Below are 22,986 nucleotides of genomic sequence, written 5' to 3'. Positions count from 1 at the left end.
TTTATTGGATGGTACAATTCTCCGTAAAAAGTTTGACTTAGGATAAAATAATGGAATACAAGTAGTATACTCTTGATCGTTGTATTATTTTATTCAACGCATTAAACTTCCATGAAAGATTGTTTAATTAGTCAACTTTAATAATCTTAGGGTGTGATCAGTTGTTGGCTTGTTGGCCAAAGATTAGACAATAAAGATATCATTCGTAATGAAACGAGTAGACAAACCGTTATAACAGCTACTGATATACATGTAATCTTGTATATAGTATAATAGTATCTTCAACTAATTTATGTGTACGTGAGTTTATTTAAAGGGTAAGATGGGCATGGGCCGCATGCCGACATAGCGTGCCTGAGCCGTTGTTGAGACAAGGCCATAAAATTTCTATTTTATTGGGCTTATGTCGATCTTATATAAACAAAGCTCATGCATAGCTTACCCTATGTGCTATGACGGGTAGAGCCATGCTAATGTCCCCGATAATTTTCTATGTTTTGTTAAATTGGTAAGAAAATAAGTGTCAACAAACGGGCTGGCGCATAGTGCTTGTGTTGCATTTGTACCAAATCTTGAAAATGAAGCTCGTGAACAGCTCATGGCCTACCGGCTTCTCTCGTGCCATTCTGAGCTTGTGATGGGTTCAAGCCGTGTCGAGTCATTTTCGTGTCGTGTCTAACTAGCCCTTTGTGCCTAGGTATTGTAGTATTATAGTCGCATTGACTAATTTGTAGGCTCACAATATGTTGCTCAAGCCATGTACAAATTTAAATTAATATTCCTTGTGTTCTCTATTCAAAATAAAATATGGGGCAAACAAATAGAAATGGAGGGAGGTGAAGATTTTGTGTGCATCATATTCTTAGCGCATTTTGTATTCGGCTGGCCATATCATGTGACTGCTTGTAAAAAAAACAAAGTAACCCTTATAACATTGATTTAGTAATACTTTTAACACTGACAAAGTAATTCTTATACTCCCTCCGTCCCTAAATTACATTCCTCTTTCTAGCATTAATTCCTCACATAATAGAGAGAAAGAGAAATGTAATTTAGGAACAGAAGGAGTAACACATAATTTTCATGATGGTTGAACACTCCGGCCAACCACACATAAGAATTTGTGACTCTCATTGTTAGCGCTCAATCATTCATTCTAGAGAAAGCACCAAAAGGGCAAAGGTCCAAACTTTGAACACTCTACACAAATTCACGAAGAGAGAGAAAAACTCAAGATCATCGATGGCATACCTGGTACGAAACTTGAAGTTATTGGTCACCAAAATCTCATCTTCCAATACTTCGTCATCTCAAATTTTTCGAAGAGTAGCAAACTTACAAAGTTCTGCTTCGCCTGTTACCACGTTTCGTTGCCTCAATACGTTTCGTTCTTCAACTTGCTCGTTTCGTTCCTTTGGATCTGCTGCTTCTGGAGCTGGTAATCCTACTATTTCGTATCTTCAATACCCATGTTCTTGTTTTACGACTGACGTATTCAGAAATCTTAATTATACTTCAATTATAAGATGCACTCCAAGTGTTTGTGAAAATGCGTGAGTAACCAAAAAGTTATCTTTTTGGAAATTGTTTGCTACACTGTAGTAATTTAGATATTGGGTCTATATGTTTTACTTGATTGGCCATTTTGTATCATTATTTAGACCAATTTTCTATGTACAACGGCTTGTACATTGTGCGTAATACAACCAAGATTATTTGTTTTCCCATATGCTTGTTCCTTTGTACGATAAGAGCAATTTGAGATGTCAAAAACCGTTCTGACCCAAAAAAAGTCAAAAACTGACTTGTTTGGACACAATAATTAAGCATAATGCAAATTGAAAATAGACCCGACCCGACTTCACAAAGCTGACCTGATACCCAAATTGACACCTCTATGCAATTGTACAGTGTTGATCTTCATTAGTTGGGGATAAAGATTGTGTAAATTTTGCCTTTCCGTTCAATGGTAAAGCCTTAAAAGTAAGCTTTTGCAAATGTATTTGATATGACATATTCTATGTTGCTTAATTGTATGTTATTTTGTTATGAACAGAATGTTATAGAATGAATGATGATGATTATTGTCTTATTAGTTTGACTTGTATGTGTTTACCAAAAGCATGGTACATCGTTTGGGGTGTAATTGTAGTAAAGACTTTAAGATTTGTGTTGTTGGAGGTTATAGAACCGGTTCCATTCAATTCAACTAAATTGATTTTGTGTAACTTGTAAATAAATATAGGAAGAAGGGGGAAGGCGGGAGCCTGAACCTTGTTACATTGTTAGAGACATTATTGGGTAATGGTACAGATGATGATTAAATTCAGTTGTTAATTTGGCAGTAACTTGTATCATATTCTCCTTGTTTTGAGACTAGACAATGACATGGTAAATCATCAAGGGTTCCAGATGTGGAGTAATGGAGGTGGCTTATTTCACACATCAGCCTGTATTGATCCGACAGTAGTTGTCGAACTTGGTGCTGTTGTCCACCCAAAAGCTACTTTGGGTGCAAATGTTCATGTTAGATCAGGCGCTGTTATTGGACCTAGTGTTACAGTGGGTCATTCTACTACACTTGGGTATGCCTTCTTTGTCTTTTTACCCCTTGTCAACTTAGATTCTAGCTGTTTTCCTTGGCCTCCATTATAATTATTATATCAAACTAGTGGTTTTTATGCTTTATTATTTCAATACACATTGGAAGTATTCAGTCAAAGTTATGCAGCAGAAGAATGTCGAAAAATAAGCTTAAAGCACACCATTGATACGAGACTTTCACTTCTCCATTGTTAGATTATGAACTCCGGCAAACTATAACTAAAATTTAGACAGAAATGTAATGAGATAAGAGAGAGAAGCTCTCTTATAGAATATCTTTATGAAAATAATATGTGACTATCACTATTTATTATAGAAAATAAACTCTTAACAGAATGGCTTAACAGAATAGCTAGAGGGAACAGGGAACTCTGTTATGGTGTAAAAGAGGTTATTATTTTGTTCTTTGTGCACGGTGTCATGCCAGCTCATCTTCAATATACTTCGTACTTAATGTGTTCTCATAGGCTTACTCTGATGAAGTAAGTTTTTGATTATATCAATATATTTCTACCTTGGCTTGTTTATATGAGTATTTTCACCTGGCACATAGTTTCATCCTCTTTTTTCGTATGGATTTATAGAAGTGCACTTTGAGTGATAAATGATTAGTATTATAATCTTACTGTCAAATTGTCATTTCCTATTTCTACATCAGATTTCATCATCTAGTATTTGATCAAATTGTCTACTTTTTTCCAGATACAATGTTGTGCTGAGTAACTGCTCCATAGGTGATCTATGTGTTATTCATAGTGGAGTATGCATCGGACAAGATGGTAAATTAAACTTTCCATATGCTTGAAACAATTACAGTTTCTTAACTCACTTTGTCATCATTAACTATGTTCTAGGCTATTAAACTTGCTGTATGGAATTTTATTTGTGGCTAGAGTGATGTAAAGCTCTTCTGGTTTGTTGACTTTGTGTTGAGGCAAATGTGTCTTCCCTTACCCACTTGCCCATTTCTACAACTACAAGACTGGTGTCTGTGAATGATACCCTTTTTAATACTTTGCAGGATTTGGTTTTTTCGTAGATGAACATGGTAACATGACAAAAAAGCCTCAGGTTGTTATTTTTTAAACTCAATCACCGTCATTAAATTTTTGTCTAGATATGAAAATTTTTGTCCCTTTTTAGCAAATTTTATGTCAATTAGTGTTTGCTGACACTCCTATTTCCTTGTGATGGATTTACCTGTCGTGAAACTGGTTATGATGACCCTATTGTATGCTCCTTGTAAAAGTTATGGTTGTAGTCTGCTCTTATGCAGCCACTCTATTTTTCCTCTCTCGTATAGTGGTCTTAAAGGTTTTGAGATAATCGTGATATTACTATTGCTCAACTGTTGTAGTAATGCTCAATGAACCACATAAGAATCTTCTGAGGGAGGTCATTGGGTTGCAAGTACCACTAAGTGAGTTAGCCAAATTTACAATGTGAGTCTTGAATTATATCTCCAGACTTGACCCTGAGTTAGCCAAATTTACAATGTGAGTCTTGAATTATATCTCCAGACTTGACCCTGCCAATGAAATTTGAAGTTTGACCTGACTTCTTTATTAAGGCACTTTGTTGTTGTAATTGTTTGTTAAATTTTATACACTTTGACTTGTGCAAATGTTCATCAACATGTAGAATTTAGGCTGCAATGTGCATATGGATTAATATACTGGGGTTATTAAATCTTTAGCACCGCATTAAAACATCCCGCCTAGAGTAGCTGTTAATACGAATAACAGAAACTCTGTTAGAGCCATTTCTGTACTGTCCAAAATCCTTCCCCTCATCGGCTTGGTGGCTTGGAACCCTTTGTTTTTCTGTGGTTTGTGTTTCAGAAGGAAATTAGTGAAGTATATTGGTTATATTGGAAACCTGTATAATTAAAGATGTAATGAAGCCTGGCCTACAGTTTTTTTTTCTGCACTTTAAAATTGCTTATCTTCTATGTATTTCAACCCTATCTAACCCCGCCTCTACTCATTTTCAGACACTTTATGCAAGAATAGGAAATCATGTGGAGATAGGGGCAAATTCATGTGTTGACAGGGGAAGGTGAGTGTTCCTTTAATGTCAAATATAGGATGGGATCTATTTGTATATTTCCCCCTGCTAATTGTTCTTCTTTTTTATCCTATGGCTGAAAATTTTAATGTTAGCTGGAGAGACACGACAATAGGAGATTATACCAAAATAGATAATCTAGTCCAGGTGGGTTGTTCTGCTCCATCTGAAATTTAGCATTACTCTGAATGTTCAAATTTCATGATTAATGTCCTCTTATGTAGATTGGCCACAATGCAATAATTGGCAAGAGTTGTATCCTGTGTGGACAAGTTGGAATTGCTGGTTCAGTGACGTAAGATTCTGTGTCCTACAATTATTGCTTTTTTATTTTGGATGGTATTACCCTGCCATCTAGAGAAAATTTAGTTTTCGGGTGAAGGTTAAATCAATGAATATTGTTTTTTTTTCCCTCTTCCTTAGGATAGGTGACTATGTTACATTGGGTGGCAGAGTTGCAGTTCGCGATCATGTCTCTATTGTTTCAAAGGTACATGTATATTAATTCAGTTCTTTTCAGACATAACTTAGTGGATGTCTGTCATCTCAAAGTAAAATTTAGAATTACCCTTTTATTCTTTGCCATGGTTTTTGAAACTTTGGATAAACTTGGAATCAAGTCAATCAACTACATTGAGGGCTGCTTTGAGTTTTTGTGAAACTTTTTTGAACTTTTTATCAAAACTGCTGTATCTAACTTTCTAGCATTAGGTTCTTTATTTTATTTAGCTCCTAGATTTTCAATTGTAAATTCGTTTATTACAAATTAACTGGTGCTTGGTCTTTTTAGGTTCGTCTTGCAGCAATTAGCTGTGTCACAAAGGACATCAAAGAGCCTGGAGACTATGGTGGCTTTCCTGCAGTATGTTTCTTTTATTGTTAAGACCAAAAATGAATTAATCAAAGTTATTTGAATTGTTTCTATCTGGGACTGAGAATGCTCTACAGGTCCCTGTCCAGCAATGGCGCAGACAATTGGCCACTCAACGTCGGAACTGTAAGGACATAAAGAACTCTTGAGACTGTTAACAGCTGCTTTCTTAATACTGGCTTCCTGTGTTCTTGGGTTGAAACTTGAAAGAGCTATCATGGTTACAAATGTCTGTTATTGTGATCTCCTTGGTGAGTTGGTGAAGGCGTGAAGCTGCTAGAAAGGTAAAAGAGTTTCAGCTGTGAACTATCCTTTTGATGCAATTACTGCTTTCAAGATAAATTTGGCTGATGCATGTTGGTTGTTGATATCTACGTCCCATATGAGACATGGAGCTAAATATTTGAGAGGATTTTAAGATGCAACTTCGGGAACTTTTGAAGGAAGAAGCATGCAGTCTACAATTTGTCAGATTACCAAGTTTCTTTTTCTTCAGAGGGTTCTATTTATGACAGTGTTCAAAGGTACAGAGTACTTTTTCTCTTCATATGTACTAGTATATTTTTTCTACAGCAGTGATATCACAATTCACGAATATATTGAACATTTTGGAGTCTATTTTGAAGAGCTTGCTTACAGGCATACAGTAGTTAACTTGATTACTTTAGTAAAGCTATAAACTAAACTCCTTAATTAACATGTTTGTTATGCATGAACAGTTATTGCTGAAAGGATAGATTCAATAATTCTATAATTACTATGTTTCCCTTGTTACCAACTTACCATGAACAAAGGTGACTTTTCTTTGCTAACTTTGGAGTTATAAATGTAAGAATAATACTTCATACATAACAAAACATTTCTTTTACATGGGATGATTTGGAGATGTTATTTAGCATGACCCATTGCAGAGCTTTACCTTCTTTTCCCCTGAAATCTTTCCATCTGATCCAATTTTGAACTGACCTTGATATCTTAGATTAAGGTTCTTAGATTTACGACCCAGATCTTGATATTGAATTTCTGTCTTGAGTTCAACCTTCAACATTGCTTCTGATGAATTTGATATTGCCTTTCGAAGGAATTCCCATTGATGAACATCAGCATCAAAATGATCAGATACCATGTTTGTTTTGTCTTTAGGTAGTAGAAACCCAGGTGCAATAAGATTATCTGTCTGTCCCAAAGTATGTTTACCGTAGTTAACAGTGAATGAACTGTTATCATAGATAATGCTGTGAACTTTGTTTGGATTTTTTACGGCAAGTTGTATATTAATATTAAGGTGATGTTCAGTGTCAGTTGAATTTGGCACAGAAAAGTTAATGATGGTGAATGAAGGTGTTTTTGGACGCAAATCCAGCCAGAGAGCTAGTGCTAGGAGACCTAGGAGGGCGAGAATTGCGAAAATCCAAAATTGAAAGCTTTTGAATAATGTCATTTTTCCCCCCTCTATTATATGAATGAAAAGTTGCTGGTTGAAAATTGAAGATGACAAAATAAACAAATTATTATTCTACTCCGTAGCTTATAATAAAGCAAAGCTTCTAAATTACAATATGGAAGTATACTTGCTGAAGTAAACAATCAATTGATGAAAAGTAGATTCAGGGAATAAAAACAGAAAAACTAAAAGGAAAATATAATAAAGCTTGTAGATTAATTTTTGGCTTGTAAGTCGTAAACAAAGTTGAAGCTTCTCAGTGTAACAGGAAACTAGTGTTTTCTTCCTTCATGGTAATTCGATTGTGCATTGCTAGGAGGTTGGCATGCATGATGAAGACTACATCACAAATACGTCGACCTCACGTTAGTTTCATCGACATGATATCACACATTCGAATTGGGGAGCCGTCGGTTTTTTTTAAGGAAGCATTGCTCAAATGAATAAGAATGGTTTACCTAATCTACACTCCCTAAAGTGCTTTAGCTGAATTTATAACAAGAATTTTTACCTGTATTGTAGGCAGAACTATAACATACTTTATATCTGAGATGTGTTACATCATTTCGGCTCTTAAATTGTATGAATTCTTTACTTTATTCTTTGCCATATTAATTGGTTTGACTATACTCTTAAGTATTAAATAAACTATTTCTACAACAGTTTCAGATTACCAAGTTTCTTGTTCTTCAGACTTTAAGAGGGTGCTATTTATCTCTGTAATCTGTTATCTCCGTTTTAAGTTCATATCTGTAATCTGTTATCTCCGTTCTGATTTCATGTCTGTAATCTGTTATCTCCATTATTTTGAGTTCGGAGGTACAAAGTACTTTAAAGTAGTGATATCACAATTCATGAATAAGTTGTATATATTGGAGTCTTTTTTGAAGAGCTTGCTTACAGGCATACAACATTTGTTACTTGGACTTGGGTCTGATACTACAGGCACATGTCCAAATGTATGACTCAGTTATTTTGTGAAAATTTTCCTTGATTTTGAACTAAAATGATCAAGGCCGAACTGTCCTACCCAAGTCCAAGTGTACATTGAAGGTCTAACACGGGTACATGAGATGAAATGAAGAGTTTCGGTAACAAAGCATTAAATACGTAATTTGATACTGTTAATAAAGCTGTAAATTATACTCTGTATTTAACATGTCTGCTCTATGAACATTTGTTGCTAAAAGAATAGTTTCAATAATAATTCTATAACTACTATGTTTTCTTTGTTACCATGAACAAAGGTGACATTTCTTTGCTAACGCAAGAGTTATAATAGTAAGGTTAATACATCACAAAGCATTTCTTCTACATAGGATAATTTGGAATGCAATCTAGCATGACTTTTTGCATAGCTTTAGCTTCTTTTTCCCTACAATATCTCCATCTGACCTAATTTTGAACTGACCTTGATATCTGAGATTATATTTCTTGCTCTTATGACCCATTTCTTGATACCGAATTTCTGTCTTGAATTCAGCCTTCAACATTTCTTCTGATGAGTTTGATATTGCCTTTTGAAGAGCTTTCCATTGATGAAAATCAGCTTCAACATGATGAGATACAACTTCTGTTGGCTCTTTAGGTTTTTGAAAATTAAGCTCGACAAGATTTTGTGTCTGTGCCAAAGTATGATTACCATAATAAACCGTGAATACATTGTTATCATAGATGATGCTGCGAACTTGGTTTGGGTTTTCTACATGTAGATGTATTTGAACATAAAGGTGGTGTTCACTATCAGGTGATGGTGGCACGGAAAAATTATTGATGGTGACTGAAGGTGGTTGACGGCGCAAATCTAGCCATAGAGCTAGTGCTACGAGACCCAGGACAACGAATGTTATGAAAACCCACAATTTAAAGCTTCTAAATAATGTCATTTTTTTAGCACTCTACTACTATCAGAAAGAAAGGCTGCTGGTTGAAAGGTGAAGATGGACAAAATAAACAAATGGTTATTCTAGCTTATTATAATAGAGCAAAGCTTCTGAATTACAATATGGAAGTATACTTGCTATAATAAGCAATCAATTGATGAAAAGTGGATTCTAGGGAATATAAACATAAAAAATTATTAAAAAGTAAAACTTGTAGATTAATTTTTGGCTTGTAATAAGTAGCAAACAAGAATGAAGCATGCATCTCAGTGATTTTGTTACCACATGGTAAATTCGATTGTGCAGTGCTAGGAGGTAAATTGGCATGATGAAGACGATATTGCAAGTTCATCAACCTTCATGGAATCATGGATGTTTTGACTACATGATATCACACATTCGAGTTGGGGAGTCGGTTTCTTTTCAAGGAAGCATTCCTCAAATGAATAAGAATAGTATGTTCACCGAATTTCGCAGTGCTTTAGCTGAATTTATACAAGAAATTTACCTGTTTTGTAGACAGAACTATAACATACTTTATCTCTGTTATATCGAATATGTGCTTGCTTTTATAACAAAAGTTGTGTTACACTGTTGATTTACTCTTCCTCGTATACTTGGTTTGACTACACTTTCAGTATTATATGATAATTGATAAACTATTTCTACAACAGTATCAGTACACTTGATGAAAAACTAACAGTTTCATGCAGGTCTGCTTTCAGAGAAGCTTCTTAAGAATCTAACCAAATTCTGCATCCCTCTCTTGTTGATTTGCAGCTTGTTTATCTTCTGATCTTGAGCTGTTAACTGTGATCGATACCTGTTTCCAGGAATAGCTTTATACAATGCAAGGATTGTTTAAAAACTCGATCACTACAATAGTACAATATATATTTCTCTGCTGTACTGAATGATTGAATGTTACTAACTTATCTTTACTAAAACATTAGTCATTAACATAAAGTTAATGATAAGCAGAAGCTACTTTGCATGACCCTTTAGGCCTTTACTAGCTTGACCTTCTTCTTTTTGCCCAAAATCTTTCCATCTGATCCAATCTTGAACTGACCTTGATACTTGAGGTTATACTGCTTACTGGTACGGCCCAGATTATGATATCTAATCCCGGTCTTAAGCTCAACCATCAACAAAGCTTCTCCTGATGACTTTGATATTGCCTTTACAAGGACATCCTGCTGCTGATCATCAACTAGTACCTGACAGGTTACCGAGGTTTTTTTGTTTTTAGGTTGGTGATTGATTACTATATCTGTCTCACCCAAAATACGTTGTGCATACTTAACAGTCAGTACACTGTAATCATAGGTGATGCTGTAAGCATTGTTTGGGTTATTGACATCGAGGGCTATGTATATATCAGTGTGTTGGGGACTGCGGCCATTTGATGTTGGCACAGAAACGTCGACAATGGTGAATGATGGAGCTTGGTGGCGAAGATCTAGCCATAGTGCTAGTGCAACGATACCTAGCAAGAATAAGGCTATCAAACCCCAAATATAAAATTTTCTGTTTACTGTCATATTTTCGGCTTTTTTACTGCTACAGAGAAAGGTTATTGTTTGAAGATTTGAGAAAGTTAAACATTATGGTTATTCTATTTTTATAATGAAATCAAGCTTCTAAATTACTGTAGGAAGCTAAGTATACTTGTTGAAGGAGGCAATTAGTTGATGTAAAGTAAGTTAAGGAATAAAACTACAAAAATGGCAACCTTTTGTTTTGTTTCAAAGATGAAGATTATCAAATTGGCAGAAAATTTGTGCTTTTCTTCTTACATAGTTTATTCGATTTTGTACATTGTTGTATGAAATTGACATAACTACTTTATTCTAATGTACATATTGTTGCAAGGAAAAGCATTAGATTGTGCATGCTTTTGAGTTCAATTAAGAACTTTTCTCCTTTTTTTTTTCCTACCTAAAAACAAGAAATACTTTTTGCCGCTTTTAAATTCTATATCACAAACAGCTTAGGGGGTGTTTGGTTCAAGCATATTAGGTATAAGGTATGGGTTTGGAATGACCAAAACCCATACCTTGTGTTTGTTTCTTGAAATTTCATTTTTCAAACCCATACCTCAAACCCCCAAGGTATGGGTTTTTGAAACCCAAGGGAGGAGGTGGGTATGACTCATACCCATACCTTTAGGTTTAAAATTAAAAGGAAAACTATCATTCCTAGATAAGAACCAAACACATGAAATCAAGTATCAAGTTCCAACCCCATACCACCCAGGTTTCATTCCTCATTCCAAACCCATACCATTGTTTGAACCAAACGCCCCCTTAATGATTTTTTGAGGCAGAATACTTGTATTTATTCGAATGAGGACGTATAAAAATCATTCATTAAAAAAAGGTAATTTATGTCACATTACATTATATTCGATCAATAAACATACTCTCAACTTACATTATTAGATTAGATAATATTTCTATTTAAAATAACATAAAATAAGTTTCTCCTCTTACAAACATTTTCTTTTGATTAGGGAGCCGGTCAAGAGCTAGATTCTATTCTAACTATAAGGGGCAAAAACAGCTACATATGCACCCTTCTTACCTTCTTTCAAAAAATCCCTTATTTTTTCGGATTTTTCATAAAACGTAAAAAGGATAGTTTAGAAGATAGATACCGATATAGTAACCACACATTGCTTTCCTAGGGTTTATGTTTCCCAGGCTCGAGCTTTATTCCCTCATCACCCAAGCCTACCCTTCCACTTACATCAATTGGCACAAATGCTTCAAGATTAAGAAAGTGTAATTTTGTTGTCCATCCAAGTATAATATATCTCACCTTAGTTTCCAACCCAATCTTTAAAGTGCCACTTTCATATTTACCTCCAAATTTCATCTTATCATGGTTGAAATTCACAAGCACCAAATATGTATTATTGCTCTTACCACTTTGAAAGAAACCTTGCAATGTACTCATACCAACCAAAGAACCATTCTTATACAAAGTAATCTTGGATTCATCATATACAATTTCCTTAGCTTTGTTCGAGTTTGTAATCAACAACGATAAAATAATCGTCGAGTTCATCTCTAGCTTGACTTCGTCGTGATCTTGCATCGACAAGGCGGTGTTGTTGTCTAGGGTGCGGGGAATAGCGAGGTTTGTGATAGTGTATGTTGGAGGCCTTGGAATTACACACAATGTTATTACAACACAACAGAAAATAAGAACAGTAATAACTTCAAGGAACCAAATGTAAAGAGGGATTAGAGAAGGGTTTGTAGTTTCTTTGGAGATTGCCATTTTTGAAAATGAGTGCGTATACGATATGATGTTGCATGATGACTAATTTCATTCATTATATACATATTGCACGCAATATTGACATAACTACCACAATTATTTTTTTCTAAATAAGAAATGTTTTTTTTTTTTTTTAATTTAACCTCCAAATCAGAAAGCACTAACGCGTTTAATTATAAAAATATAAAAAGGCATCTTTTTGCAATATTCTTTTTTGTTGATGAAAAGTTATTATAGTTGAGATGTTCTTCTTTACTTGTTAAATAAGGGTTTTAGATTCTTTAACTGTTATTTTCATTCGTCTTAGTTATGCAAGTATTTTCACCATTTTGTTTTTCCTAATGTTTTCCGTTCTTTTAAATTAAAATGTGTTTTGATTTGAAAAGTTATTCAAGTAATTAATTGCGAAATTACTTTGTTTGAACAATGGACATGTTTATACTATCTCTTTCATCATCGCATATATCATCTTTTTATCTTTTTTCTCCTTAATTACCATACATTCCTTCATTATGCACCTAAAAGAAAACAGAAGAAGAAATTTTATTACTTACAAGTAGAATCCGAATTAGTGGAAGTTTGTAAACCGTGTTAAGATTGAGTAGGGAAAGAACAAAGAAGATATTCGTTTCAAATGTACTAACTTTAATTTATTCTGCTTAATTATTGTGTAATGCATACTACTACCGTACTATATTTAAAAGAAATAAAGGAAAAATACTCCATAATTGCATGCATGTGGGTTATTCCTTGCATTGTTAAGTAATAAGCTAATAACACAATTAATTAATAATTAGAATTAACATGGAAAGTGTGCTTTCTATAAAGTTAGTTGAAAATAAAGAAACAATTTAGAATACGTTGACTTAATGAAAGAGGTATGAACAGGACCTGATGAAAGAGGTATGAACGAACAGAGATACGAAGTATGATTTATACTACAAATAAAAAGGTGGTCAATTTCAACTCTCAAAAACCTCAAAAATTATCCGATTGGAAAACCTGACTTTGATATGACTTGATTTCTTTTATTTTTTTATGGATTTGAAATTGGTTTTTCATCCTAAAATACAATTTAACTTAGCTTGGACTTCGAAAAATTGGTATAACAGTTTAGGTAACTCGTTGGCTTAAATGAGAAAATGCTTTGAATGTTTGAACAACTAGCTAAAATTTATGAAAAGTTCTTAAGATTCTTAACAAAGAAAATAATTACAACTCATTTCTATGTCTCTTTGGTTTACAAACACGGTTATTTATAACTTAGATAACATCTTACTACTAATAATTAGGGTATTGTTCTCTCTCACTTATAACTAGTTTTGCTTAGCAAACGATCTGGAGTTAAATTTGGGAAGTCTCTTCTCAAATAATTAATCGTTTATGTGACTTGCAATCTAAAGTAAAATCCAATAACATCTATCATCTGTGTATATATGTCATTATTAATGAAAAAAAGTTTCCGCTAAAATTACATATTACATCATCATTTATCATTCCTATTCTTTGTTCTTGCAAATTCAAGGATAAAGAAAACAGTTCTTTATAAAAATGACATTGTGAATATTAATTAACCAAAATCATATTAATGCCTTTTGTTTTCCTTTCTCAAAAACTATCTTTTATGTAGGTTATGTATTTGTTGCAAAATTAATTACTTTCTAATTAACCTTTTAATGAATTTTTTTATTTCTATTCTAAATTCTGCAATGCCGAGTATTAATAATCTAGTTAACATGCTAAGGGCCTAAGGAAATCAATAGTTTGAACTATTCGATCAGATCAAGGAATTGATCAATGAAGCATAACCAGAGTTGTTATTTTCCAAAATTAAATTGGACAATTTAAAATCTTAAAATTTTACCGAAAGTCATTAAACCTGTTAATTTTTAAATTATACTAATAAAACCAAGTGACCCATACACAAGATAAAAAAAGCAAATGCATGTATAAGAAATTGCTTCTTTTGAAACTTTTAAACAGATATCAACTTGTTTTAAAAGTAAATCAATTAAGGAGCAGAAATATTACAATTAACAACATTTAATTAAAATCACAATTTTTTATAGAAAAAAAAAAAAACCACTAATATTAATTACAATAAGCAAAAGAAGCCTCCAAAGAATTCCCAAAAATATACTTATTACAATACATAAATAAGATTTTTATAAAAAAAATAATTACATCTCACCAAATGCCCTCAAACATTACAAAAAAATAATCAAAAAAAATAAATTAATTAATTAATTAAGTAAAATAAACAGGGCATTTTGTTCCGACTAAATGAGGCAAGAGCATACCATTAGGGCCCACTTGAGCAACACAATTAGCATGCATTTTATGTGTTTTACTCTTAGTACCCCACGATAATATCTCGAATTTAAAAACTGATGTCATTTGTAGTCGAAATGGGACGAACCCAGCCGTTAGATCTTTTTGCATCTCTGCCCACCGTTGAATCTTGACCGTCAAAGTGGGCCCTCCTAAACCCGTTTGAAGTATTGTTGTAGATTTGGACTCTTGATCAAATTCACTCGTTACCAATGGGATTCCACCAATTTGTTGTTCTTTGTAGAAAACTGCACATTCTATTGAATCATAGTGGACTGTAACCTGGAAATCAAAAACATTTAGAAATGTTGCATGGATATTTTAATGTTTAAGTAGAGCTGATCATTAGTCGGGTTAAAATGCATTTCACGTGTGGATGCAGTTATATGTGCTAGATTAACATACAAGGTTTTGATGTGCTCTTTTCATCTTAACTGATATACATTATACGTATTAGACTTGATTAGGTCTAATTTACACCAGATTAGGCCTGAACAACTAACCTTGATAAAATCAATAACGAACTTAATTTTGGTAAAGTAAACATAACACATCTATGATATTATGCGGAATATGTCCATATGAAGTCTCGTATAAAGAAGGGGGGGGGGGGTTTAAACTTGCAACTTAAGCAATCTATATGCTTGGTGTAGTTTAACTTTTCTTATTCTAACTAGCTGAATTATTAGTAAGATTACTTATTTTAGTAATCAGTAAATCAGATTAAACCTAGGATTATGAAAAAATAGATTACGCGACATTAAATAAGAATTTTGCGTTTAATATATCAAATTTGTTACAAAGAATAATTAAGTATAGACAAATTTTATAAGTAATTAACCCTCAATGTAATTATGTATATAGTAACAAAAGTAGTTACTTGAAACCTTAACTAAACATAATTATCATCAATTTACATGTAATTTAATCATAAGTTTTTAACTAATGTAGTTTGTCACTTAAAAGAACATTTAAGTTGATACTTATAACTAACCCTTTAGTGCTATGTAACTAAGTAAGTATATTTACACTATTATGGAATAAGTAAATGGATAATACATAAATCATACCTTATGATTGGGATTGCGGATTGTGACATTAAAATTGACAGCAACACTTTCCGGTGGCGCAGTTTGTTGGGCCTGGGCCAAAGCTGGAATGGAAAACTCCTGAATGTGAAACCTGGGCCTATGTGGACGGAGGCCCAGCCAAATGATAAAGGCGATTAGGCCCGCAATAAAGAAGATAAATAAAAAGATGGTGCATATGAACTTGGAGACTCTTGTGCTTAGGCTCTCCTTGACCCGGTGGGCATAGTACCGGACCGTGTGGGTACGGTGGTAGTACGGTTGTTGTCCGTTATGGTCTCTGTGGATCGGGAGGTGGTCGTGGTTGGGGTGGTTCATTCCTCGTGGCTATTTTTTTTTTCGCGCGTTTTTATATGGAGGAGTGGTGAAGAAATGAGAAGGGTTTTCAGTTTGAGTAAACACATTTACACATTGGTGTTTTAAGGTTATGTGTATATGTAGAGTAACACTTGAAGTATAGGATAGTTGCATGTAGAAAGAAAGGAATATGATAGATTGTAAAATGAATGGAAGTTTGTAGCAAAAGCTAAAGCCTAAAGTTATGTTTTCTTACGGGATCTTGGGCAAGCATTATGTTCGTTCGAATTCTTAGAATAATGATTTCAATATTCTTATATAAAAATGTACGTTCATGTTGGCTTGTAGGAGGATAAAGGGAGAGGCAATTTATGTCTTTTTGTATGACATACGGAGTATATACTTGAGCACCAAACATGGACTTATATATTCTTCAAAAAAATTAATCATCATAATTAATAAAAAATAAAAAACATTCACATACATCAATTCGATCATTTGATGATTTTTTTTTCAGTTGGTAAGAAAAAAAAAAGGCTGAGCAGTTTAAGGATGAGAAAAAAGGTATAGAAATCTCCACCTTAAAGAACATCTAGTGAGGTTTGATCTTGCAACCTTATGACAAGAGCAAATAGAAATTTTATTCGATTCATAAAAAATTCAAAAGTACATTATTTTTTACATATTTGTTGTTGCCTCAAGGCTTGTTACATTTCTTATCGTTTGGCATTGGTGAAATTCCTTGCGGATAGTTGAAAACATTGCAAGGATCAATGATTGTCTTGGCCTTGATTAATCTATCATAATTGTTAATAAAGTACTTCTCACCCCAAGATCTTTCTTTCTGAATTCTAGAATCAACATCATCATAGTTCTTTTCTCCAAGATCTAAATCTAAGTAGTTAATGTAGGTTGCCCTTGGATTAGACGAAACGTAGGGAGTCATGAACTTGTATAAACCCCTTACCCAAGCTATATATCTATCGTTGTTCACATCATCCTCTTTTCCCCATACCGCCGAATATTGGATGGTGAAGAGGTTTCCTTCTCGGTGAGGAAAAGCAATCGAGTCGTTGGCTATTCGAGCCATTTTTCCTCCATAAGGGTCCAACGTGATATGACCCTTAGTCTCCTTGGCGAGTATATCCATGACACCACGTACGCCATCTATGGGAATTGGTGTTGTTACATAGTCCGACTTTGATTTGAAATAGACTTTATTCCGAGCAAATCGATTCTTTAGATCATCAATTGTGCCTCGTTCACCTAGGTTGGTGAAGTACAAAACCGACTTTATCCAACTCACATATTTGCACTCATTTTCCTTGATTCTCAACTCGGGATACAATTCGTTCATTATAGAGATTGCTTCAAGTTTTGGGCCGAGGTATTGCCCAAAAATTACTGCATCAATATTAGTACCATTTCCGCTAGTATTATTAATTTTAATAATAATGGAAAGGAAAAACTCATCAGGTAAGAAAGGCCCAACCTTTTGCCATTTGTACACTAATTGAGAAATCTCGTTGACTTGACCACTTCTTAAGGCTTTAAGAGTAGTGACCTTAGGAGGCACCTTCACCAAATTAATCTTCCAAGCATACACAATTCCTAAACTACCCCCACCAACACCGCGAATGCCCCAAAATACATCCTCCCCCATGGCAGCCCGGTCCAAGACTTTTCCGGTTGGGCTCACGAGGAGGGCGTCGACCACATTGTCTGCAGCCAGCCCATATTTTCTAGACAAAAACCCAAAACCACCTCCTAATACGTGACCCCCAAACCCCATTGACCAGCACTTATTACCACCAGAGAACCCATACACTCCCTTAGATTGTGTTACTACGTTATAATACACTTGACCTGTGGTTGCACCACCCTCAACCCAAGCTGTTTTCGATCGTAAATCCACCTCCACTCGATCTAAATTCATCATATCGATGATCACAAATGGCTTCCCATCAGTTGAAACCGATGAAATGGCCTCGTAACTATGCCCACCACTCCTAATCCTGACCTCATAACCATTTTTCTTAGAGCAAAGAAAACTGCTTACAAGTTGTTCTTTGCTCTTAGGGAGTATAATAACAGATGGTTTCGGGTTTTTGGGGGTCGAATATCGAAGATTTTGAAGAGAAAATTCGAGAAGATTGTAGTATGATGTTGTGTTGAGTTGATTATGTGGAGTTGGTAGAAGAGAGAAATTTGTGACAAGGTGATTACTTAAGCAAGAAGTGATCGATTGTAATGGTTGTGACAAAGAAACAACACAAAGAGAAGTTAAAATCGTTAGTATGAGTCTAATAAGATTGAAAATAGCCATTTGTATTATATGATAATCTTTGCTAAGAAATGTGTTATTAGGAATTGATCGATTTACAATACCAATTTATAGAACAACTATGTGAAGAAAACTTACAAGATGTTCAACATGCCTAAAACTCGTGAGCCACTTATTTTTTTGTATTTAATGCTGAATTATTTAAAAGTTTATCATATGGTCATGGTCAATTGAATAATTAATGTCATAAGACTCATAACTTCCTAGAGAATAATTGAGATGTATTACCTTATAAAACATACAGGTATAACAAATATCAATTTTAAGTGAGATATTTTCATTTTTCATAACAAATCAAGTGAGATTTTTTTATTTTTCATAACAAATCAAGTGAGATATAGTTTCTCTATTCTTTTTTACTTGACCCGCTTTGATTTTTATATTATTCAGCACCCTCTTTTGACTGTGTTTTGTAAATTTTTTGTAAGGAAAAATATATTATGTGAGATCTTGTTAGAATTGTCTCAATATATGAGTGTTATCATAATATATAACTTTTATATTTTTTACTTATGCATGCAGATTAAAAGATATTAAATGTTAAAGTTTTGCATTGACAACCATGATAATTTAAATGAAACTAGTCAAGCAAAAATGAACAGAATATACTTTCTCCATTAGCACCATTACACATTTGACTTTATTCACTAATTTCTTTTTAATGTCAAATTTTTGATATTCAAATAATGAAAACTTATTAGTCATTTTGTTGCTTTTACAAGGAGCTTTATAGCCAAAACCTAAAAGAAAAACAAAAGTTAATAATTCCAACTATGGGCGATTTAATTTTAATAATCCCAACTAAGGTTTATTATCTAATAATCCCAACTATACTACTGCCTCCGTCCCCTTTTGATAGTCCCTTTTTGGCATTTTTCACGGGAATTAATAAACACAAATAAGAATGGTAAAAGTACATTGAAAAAGTAAATTGACATTAGATATGCAAAAAAATTAGAGAGAAAAAGTAATAAAAATACATGGGAAAACAAAATTTACATGGGAAATTTAAATTTGCACAAGTATTGTTGCAAATTGGAGGGAATTTTGGTAAAAAAATTAATATTAATGATTGTTGGAAAAAGCGAATGGAGTGAACATTTTGGAACTAAAATTTGTCTATAAGGGACTATCAAAAGGGGACGGATGTAGTATGTGTTTGCTTCTTATAATCCCAACCGGTCAACACCAAGTCAACGACCTGTTATGACAGGTTACCATGTGATTAGTCCAAAATTAAAAAATTAAAAATAAAAATAAAAAATAAAAAACTGATTGTTGCCACCTTAACCTCCACCACTCCAACTCCTTACCTACACCGCACTCACAACAACCATCACCCACAACAACAGCCGCTACACACATCAAACCACCACCAGTCTACCACCTTCACCACCAATCACATCGTCATCATCCCTACCACCGAAACCTGGCTGGTCGAGCCACTACCAACTCCACCGCATCATCACAACAACAACAAGGCAGCGGCGACCGCAACTCCAGCCACCAACTTCACCACTAGAACTCGACAAAAACATCTCAATCGCATGATCATCGAGACCCCCCTTCCCGAATTTTCTTCCTCTCACCTTCTCTGTCTCCCAAACACCCCCATTTGACGCGCGGCCGGAGTTTCGACGACTGAGAAACCATTGATTGGGTTTGACGTGCGGCCGAAGTTTTGGGGATTAAGAACGTTGGACGGCTAGTTTTGATGGCGGGAGGGATGGCCGGCCGTTTTCGGGGGGGGGGTTAGGAAGGTGGGAGGTGGCCGACCGCCGATTTTCGTGGGGCCGAGGGTTGGCTTAGGGTTTCACGGTGGGGGAGGGGGAGGTTGACAATGGTTTTTGTTTTTAGTTTTCTTTTTTTTTTTTTCTCTTTTGTTTTAATTTTTTTAATATTAAACCAATCACTTGGTGACACGTGACTTTAAAAAAAATAAAAAATAAATAAAAAAATTACCCTTTCAACAAGTCACTGGTCTTTGGGACCATTGGAGGTAAACTGACCCCATAGTTAGGATTATTAAATGATAAACCTTAGTTGGGATTTTTAAAAGTAAATCGCCCATAGTTGGATTATTAAAGTATACTTTTTCAAATCATAAAATATCCACACAATAAAAAATAAATAAATAAATAAATAATAGATTTATTTTGGGCTTAGCAATAAGCAAGAGTTCTACCTTTCGGGCATGCCATTGCAAACTTATTTTATATTAGTCTGATTTGATCTATTTACCTGAACTAGCCTTTGTCGCCATATTATATTAAAATATAACAATTCTAATACGAGTATATATATAATATTTTTTAAAAAAAAAAAAACAATTATATTGTATAGTACATCTCTTGCTTCAATAATTGTGTAGAGCATCAACAAGCTGAGCTTTCAAAAAGATATGGGATCACAATGACTACCCCATTTTGTTAAGAAAAATAAAAAAACAAAAACAAAAAAAAGATCGAATACCTTTTCGCTTACCAATCATTCACACACTCACACATTTCGGATTATAGTTTGAAATTAGTGAATAAGGTAACACTTTTTGTCTACGCCCAGTCTCCCACCATACCACATTTTCTTACTTCGTTTACTTGTCTAGTTGATGACTAGTTGCAAACAAATCATTTATAAAATTCGGATCATAGTTGCGTATGATCTTGATGATAATTGATCTCAAACAACATTGGATTATTATTATTATTTCTCTTTTCATCAAACATATGTACACTTAATTTACAACTCATCATGATATTGTACACTAGAAGAGGGAATCCCCTGTATATGATTGAATACATTTTGTTGATCAATAATGGTCTTGACTTTCACCAATCTATCATAGTTTCCCAAGAAATATTTCTCCCCCCAAACTCTAGCCTTTTCAACAATATCATCATCTTTATTCGTAAAATCGATTGTTCCAAGATCAAGGTCTACGTAATTGACATAAGTTGTCCTAGGGTTAGAAGCTACGAAAGGAGTCATGTAATCGTAAACTTTCCTAATCCAACTCAAAATCCGATTCTCATCATCTTGCTCTACCCAAAATGAAACGTACAAAATGTTGTATAGGTTGCCTTTTCGGTGAGGAAATGCTATCGAATCATTGCTTATCCGATCCATAATACCTCCATAAGGATCCAAGAGTAGAAGCCCCATAGGCTCTATAGCAACCATTTCAAGCGCACCCTCTAGTCCCTCGATTGAGATGGGTTACCGAACATAATCGGACTTGGTCTTGATGTAAGACTTATCTGCCCAATACCGCGATGTTAAATCATGGGTTGTACTCCCTTTAGGAAGGCCCGAAAAATACAAAACAGACTCAATCCAACTCATTTCGAGATACTCTTCTTCACCAATCTTCAACTCCGGATAATGTTGGTTTATAATTGACATCGCCTCAAGTCTTGACCCTAGATAAAACCCTTTAAAAGTAACATAAACTTCTTTACTTGTACTAGCAGTAAGATAGACTGAGATATGAAAACCATCATCCAAACTTGGTGCAACAAATTGCCACTTGTATACTAATTGAGCCAACTCATGAATTGGGCCTTGTTTAGTAACACTAAAGCAAGTAACCCTTTTAGGGACATGGACTAGTTGAACCTTCCACCCATAAACAACCCCGAAATTCCCGCCACCACCGCCTCGTAAAGCCCAAAACACCTCCTCCCCCATCTCAGCCCGGCCCATGACCCGGCCCTTTGCATCAATAAAACCCACATCCAACACATTATCAGCTGAAAGCCCATACTTCCGGCCCAAATTCCCAATCCCACCACCAGAAAAATGCCCACTAACACCAACTGTGGGCCCTACTCCAGCAGGAAACCCATAATAGCTACTGTGGGCTGCAATTGCAGAGTATAATTCCCCTAATGTTGCACCACCTTCAACCCAAGCTGACTCAGATTCAAGATCAACAATCACACGGTTGAGATTCATCATATCAATGGTAACAAATGGGTTTTTGCCACGTGGAATTGAGGATATACCTTCATAACTATGACCACCACACCTGATTCTAATCTCTAAGGATGATCCTCTGCAGCAGAGTACAGAGTTAGCTAACTGCTCCTTAGTCTCAGGTAAAATCACAGCCGTTGGTTTTGGGGTTGAATCTTTAGCAACCCTAAGATTTTGAAGAGAGAATTTTAGAAAATGATTGTAGTGTTTAGAAGAAATGTGGTTTGAATTTGGGTGTAAAGTAAAGTTTGTGATTTTGTGATTATTTAGACAATTAATTATGGGAAAATATGTGGTTTGAGAAAGAATGTTGGTAAATTGATTAAGAAAGATGAAAATTTGAAGAAAAAAGATTGGATTTTCATGAAATTTCGACATTGATGAAAGGAATTACAAGTAGTGGAAAGAGATAATGTAACACTGATGCTAGTGAAGGAGATATATAAATGGAAATTTATGTAAAGTGGTTGAGAATATTCACTATCACGTGTTTCATGGCGAAAATATTGTTGTCAGAAATTTTACCCCATACATTAGTTCAGTACTTCAGTGTGGCGAAAATATTGTTGTCAGAAATTTTACCACATACATTAGTTCAGTACTTCAGTGTGGTTCCTAAGTGGGTAACTTGCATGGTACAAACGGTGCACGGAAAAAACATATTATTTAAATGTAGAGAACATATAAATAGAGTGAAAAGAACATATTATTAAAATATACTTTCTCTGTTTTTTTTAGTTGACATCTTTCTATTATTACGCTTGTCAACGCACGTTTTTAACGCTAAATAACTT

The 22,986-nt window shown here is 34.4% G+C and overlaps 2 protein-coding genes and 2 pseudogenes across 11 annotated transcripts; 1 reads left to right on the top strand and 3 right to left on the bottom strand.

Annotated features, from left to right (window-relative positions):
- Positions 1-1,157: 1,157 nt before the first annotated feature.
- LOC145610202 (putative UDP-3-O-acylglucosamine N-acyltransferase 2, mitochondrial) lies at positions 1,158-9,162 on the top strand. 10 transcript variants are annotated; one of them, XR_014106250.1, is made up of 12 exons: positions 1,158-1,438; positions 2,381-2,585; positions 3,307-3,383; positions 3,626-3,675; positions 4,598-4,662; positions 4,767-4,818; positions 4,896-4,966; positions 5,095-5,161; positions 5,462-5,533; positions 5,620-5,826; positions 5,930-6,066; positions 7,303-7,449. XR_014106250.1 is itself a non-coding variant. In XM_081665484.1 (10 exons), exons 1-10 carry the CDS (start codon positions 1,243-1,245, stop codon positions 5,689-5,691), a joined length of 927 nt encoding a protein of 308 aa, XP_081521610.1. In that variant the 5' UTR covers positions 1,158-1,242; the 3' UTR covers positions 5,692-6,160. The 10 variants fall into 10 exon arrangements, 1 of the variants encoding a protein (XP_081521610.1); XR_014106247.1 differs by lacking the exon at positions 7,303-7,449 and adding an exon at positions 8,470-9,162 and having other exon boundaries at positions 5,620-6,066; XR_014106248.1 differs by lacking the exon at positions 7,303-7,449 and adding an exon at positions 7,650-7,945 and having other exon boundaries at positions 5,620-6,066.
- A 4,928-nt stretch (positions 9,163-14,090) lies between these two features.
- On the bottom strand, positions 14,091-15,992 carry LOC145612397 (NDR1/HIN1-like protein 26). The gene is made up of 2 exons (XM_081667772.1): positions 15,559-15,992; positions 14,091-14,770 (listed from the first exon to the last, which is right to left on the bottom strand). Exons 1-2 carry the CDS (start codon positions 15,892-15,894, stop codon positions 14,405-14,407), a joined length of 702 nt encoding a protein of 233 aa, XP_081523898.1. The 5' UTR covers positions 15,895-15,992; the 3' UTR covers positions 14,091-14,404.
- A 578-nt stretch (positions 15,993-16,570) lies between these two features.
- LOC145610918 (berberine bridge enzyme-like D-2 pseudogene) lies at positions 16,571-18,199 on the bottom strand (annotated as a pseudogene).
- A 2,189-nt stretch (positions 18,200-20,388) lies between these two features.
- On the bottom strand, positions 20,389-22,570 carry LOC145612450 (berberine bridge enzyme-like D-2 pseudogene; annotated as a pseudogene).
- Between the last annotated feature and the right edge of the window lie 416 nt (positions 22,571-22,986).

This window comes from Chenopodium album, chromosome 24 (assembly GCF_948465745.1).
Source record: "Chenopodium album chromosome 24, dcCheAlbu1.1, whole genome shotgun sequence".
In the NCBI taxonomy this organism is placed as follows: Eukaryota; Viridiplantae; Streptophyta; class Magnoliopsida; order Caryophyllales; family Amaranthaceae; genus Chenopodium; species Chenopodium album.
This window is presented reverse-complemented; position numbering and strand designations above follow the sequence as displayed.

Excerpts from the sequence above, each read along its gene's own strand:
- LOC145612397 (XM_081667772.1), bottom strand. The coding sequence starts at position 15,894 with ATGAACCACCCCAACCACGACCACCTCCCGATCCACAGAGACCATAAC. Across the intron at positions 14,771-15,558 it reads TCCGCAATCCCAATCATAAG|GTTACAGTCCACTATGATTC; the intron begins GTATGATTTATG and ends TTTGATTTCCAG.
- LOC145610202 (XM_081665484.1), top strand. The coding sequence starts at position 1,243 with ATGGCATACCTGGTACGAAACTTGAAGTTATTGGTCACCAAAATCTCA. Across the intron at positions 3,384-3,625 it reads AGTATGCATCGGACAAGATG|GATTTGGTTTTTTCGTAGAT; the intron begins GTAAATTAAACT and ends AATACTTTGCAG. Across the intron at positions 4,663-4,766 it reads TCATGTGTTGACAGGGGAAG|CTGGAGAGACACGACAATAG; the intron begins GTGAGTGTTCCT and ends TTTTAATGTTAG.